General features: G+C 40.4%; 1 protein-coding gene across 1 annotated transcript; it reads left to right on the top strand.

The window, feature by feature from the left end:
• The first annotated feature begins 266 nt into the window (after positions 1–266).
• Positions 267–1,152, top strand: LOC116205348. Its single transcript, XM_031537928.1, has one exon. The coding sequence runs from the start codon at positions 412–414 to the stop codon at positions 997–999; it is 588 nt and encodes a 195-aa protein (XP_031393788.1). The 5' UTR covers positions 267–411; the 3' UTR covers positions 1,000–1,152.
• The last annotated feature ends 1,752 nt before the right edge of the window (positions 1,153–2,904 follow it).

Genomic DNA, 2,904 nt, shown 5'->3' with positions numbered 1-2,904 from the left:
GTGTGCAACAGTTATATCACTTAAAATTATATCACAAAAGACATAAAAAATATTATTTTTTATCAATAATAAATTATTTTTGTCAACAATAGATATTTTTTATTTTTATTTACGTACTAAAAATTAAAATGACAAATCTTTATCGACTTATGATATTATCACATAGTACCACCGTTACCTGCAAAATTTTCTCCTAGTTAGGAAGCTCCCTTCCATGTCCCTATCCCCATTTTACTCTTTCTCCTATGCCTTCAAGCAAAGTACATATAAAGCTGCTGTTAGAACGTCCATAAAAATCCCTACAACTTTCTTCTCACAGCAATCTTTTAACAGACAGGCCCAAAAACTTCTCTGCCCCCACCACTAATCTTCAAATTTAGAGAGACCACAACTTCCCTAAAGAGATCCCAAATGGCAAAGGATATGGAATCATTCCAATCCCAGGAGGAGAAGCGACGGAAGAGGATGAAGCTCGCCGCATACATCGGCGCCTTTGCAGTGTTCCAGGTTATCGTCATTCTGGTTTTCGCATTGGTCGTGATGAAGGTCAAGACCCCGAAGTTCAGGATCGGGAACGGCATCGAGATCCAGTCCCTCACAGCCGGGACCCAGTCCTCACCCTCGTTCGACATGAGCTTCACTGCACCGATCAGGATCAAGAACACCAACTTCGGGCCCTACAAGTACGATGCCACCACCGTCAACTTCACCTACGGAGGCGTGCAGGTGGGGCAGGTGACAGTCCCGAAGAGCAAGGCCAACTTCAAGTCCACCAAGAAGGTCGACGTTACTGTGTCCGTGAACTCTAATGCCTTGACGAGCACTTCAGGCCTCGGGAGCGAGCTGAACTCTGGGATGCTCACTCTGAACAGTCAGGGGAGGATGAACGGGAAGGTGGAACTGATGCTCATCTTCAAGAAGAAGAAGTCCACCAACATGAACTGCACCATGGCAATTAACGTGTCGACGAAGGCGATTCAATCTGTGTCCTGCAAATGAGGTTTACTGGATTGCAGAGGATGTAAACATTATTTATCCGTCTCATTCTTTGATCATTCTTGAGACTGTGTGTGTAGCTTGGATTTATTCTTTTACTAATTATATTCACGTGTTCTTAGTTGATGAAAATAAATAATATTTATTCTTTGATTATTCAAATCACATGGTGGGGGATGTAGCTGGTGGCTTAATAATTTAAAGAGAACTATTCAGCCAAACAGGGGACCAAAAATAAAAGAAAGAAAGAAAGTAGCATGTGGGGAGAGGACTTGTTTTGAGCACCGGTAAAGAGTAAAAAAGACCCTCGTTTTAATTAGCAAACATAAGAAAAGCGTTCGCATATTTTAAAGCGTTGGTCCCCCGGTGATTTTCATTGGCGCCTTTTCGAAGTGCCGAACATCCTTTGCCAACAACGGTTTTTATGACACTAAAAAATTATCGGAAAAAGAGTCGAGCTACTGACACTCACGCTTCAAAGACCTTAAGGGCTAGCTGAAGTCCGTCTTAATTTCTCTAGTGATACCTCTTAAATGGGCATTTCCCCCAGGAGCACCTTGGCAGCACACGAATGAGTCGACCTTACCAGGTAGGATGCGGCTTCGACCTGAGTTTGGCGGGTCCAAGTAGTAAAAGACCATATTGGGCAGCACGCGGTTGGAAGTAGTGTCTCCCACGCTGATCCAAGCGTCATAGAGGTCTCATGAACCGTTTAATGCATGGACCGTAGAGTTTTCCATTAAGTACATAGATCACCCAGTGTCGATGATGTCATTCCAAATTGGGAAGGTCGAGTGGAGGCTACTATATAACCAACATCATATCATTCTAGGTCCCATGGATATAGGCCTATTTCAACTTCGAGAAGATTAGATGCCACTTGCATCAGCCTTCCTACGTATATGTACAAGGCCGTCGATTCCAGCTTGGGCTAATTGAATTGATCGAGCTCATTGGCCTACATGATTATCAATCCGAGTTGGATTCCAGCCTGCCAGAAATCTTAGAGCAGGGAGACAGATGGGTGGCAACATTTTTTCGACTAATAAAAACGAAGGTATTTCACAGAAATTAGGACACTGAGGCATTTTCAGTAATTATGGGTAACAGTTATCTAACAAAATTTATTTCCAGGAATTCATCTTGAACCAACTAACTGGTTCAATTAGTGCAGTAGTTCAATTAGTGCAGTAGAAGTAATGCCTTTCTCTTTTCTCCGTGTAATGCCTGAATGTATTGACAATTTCGACATGTTAGTATCTTATTTTGTTCTACTAGGACAGGCGCATGACTAATTATTATGTTACATGTTGAGGATAATAAATCACACATTGCAAAATTAGAAAGGAAATATTGGGTTTATAAGTGATTGGATACCACAATCTATCAGTTCGAGTTTTTGAATTGAAAATGACCCCAGTCGTACATAAACCCAATGAATATTCTATATTACAATATCAAATGCGAAGCACACTTATGATAAGATGGACATTCCAAGTTGTGAAAATTAAATATAAGATGAGAGTAGATAATGGAGATATTAAAACGTGGTAGCCATATGCTAAAACCACGGGAGTTCTTATTATGATTGACGCAAGAAAATACAAGGAGCTACTCGCCTATTTATAGGCTTGATACATTAACTAAGATAGGAAATAAATAATATCAATTGGATTTTGGAAAATTCGAAAGATTTCAACTAACTTAACCAACATGATATGATCTTATTTTCAGATATTTTATTTCCTAAAAATAAAATATTATAACCTCCAATGCATGTCTTTCTAAATTCAGCTTATTAAACACGTGCGTGGCCTCGACCTTGATTGTGGAAAAAGAAAAGCACAAATTAGTCGTTACAAGGGCGACCGGAATAGGAAAAAGGGGCTCTAGGCAGTCGCCTTCAAA

This window comes from Punica granatum, chromosome 4, assembly GCF_007655135.1.
Source record: "Punica granatum isolate Tunisia-2019 chromosome 4, ASM765513v2, whole genome shotgun sequence".
Taxonomy (NCBI): Eukaryota; Viridiplantae; Streptophyta; class Magnoliopsida; order Myrtales; family Lythraceae; genus Punica; species Punica granatum.
This window is presented reverse-complemented; position numbering and strand designations above follow the sequence as displayed.

Coding starts and splice junctions, on each gene's coding strand:
- LOC116205348 (XM_031537928.1), top strand. CDS start 412: ATGGCAAAGGATATGGAATCATTCCAATCCCAGGAGGAGAAGCGACGG.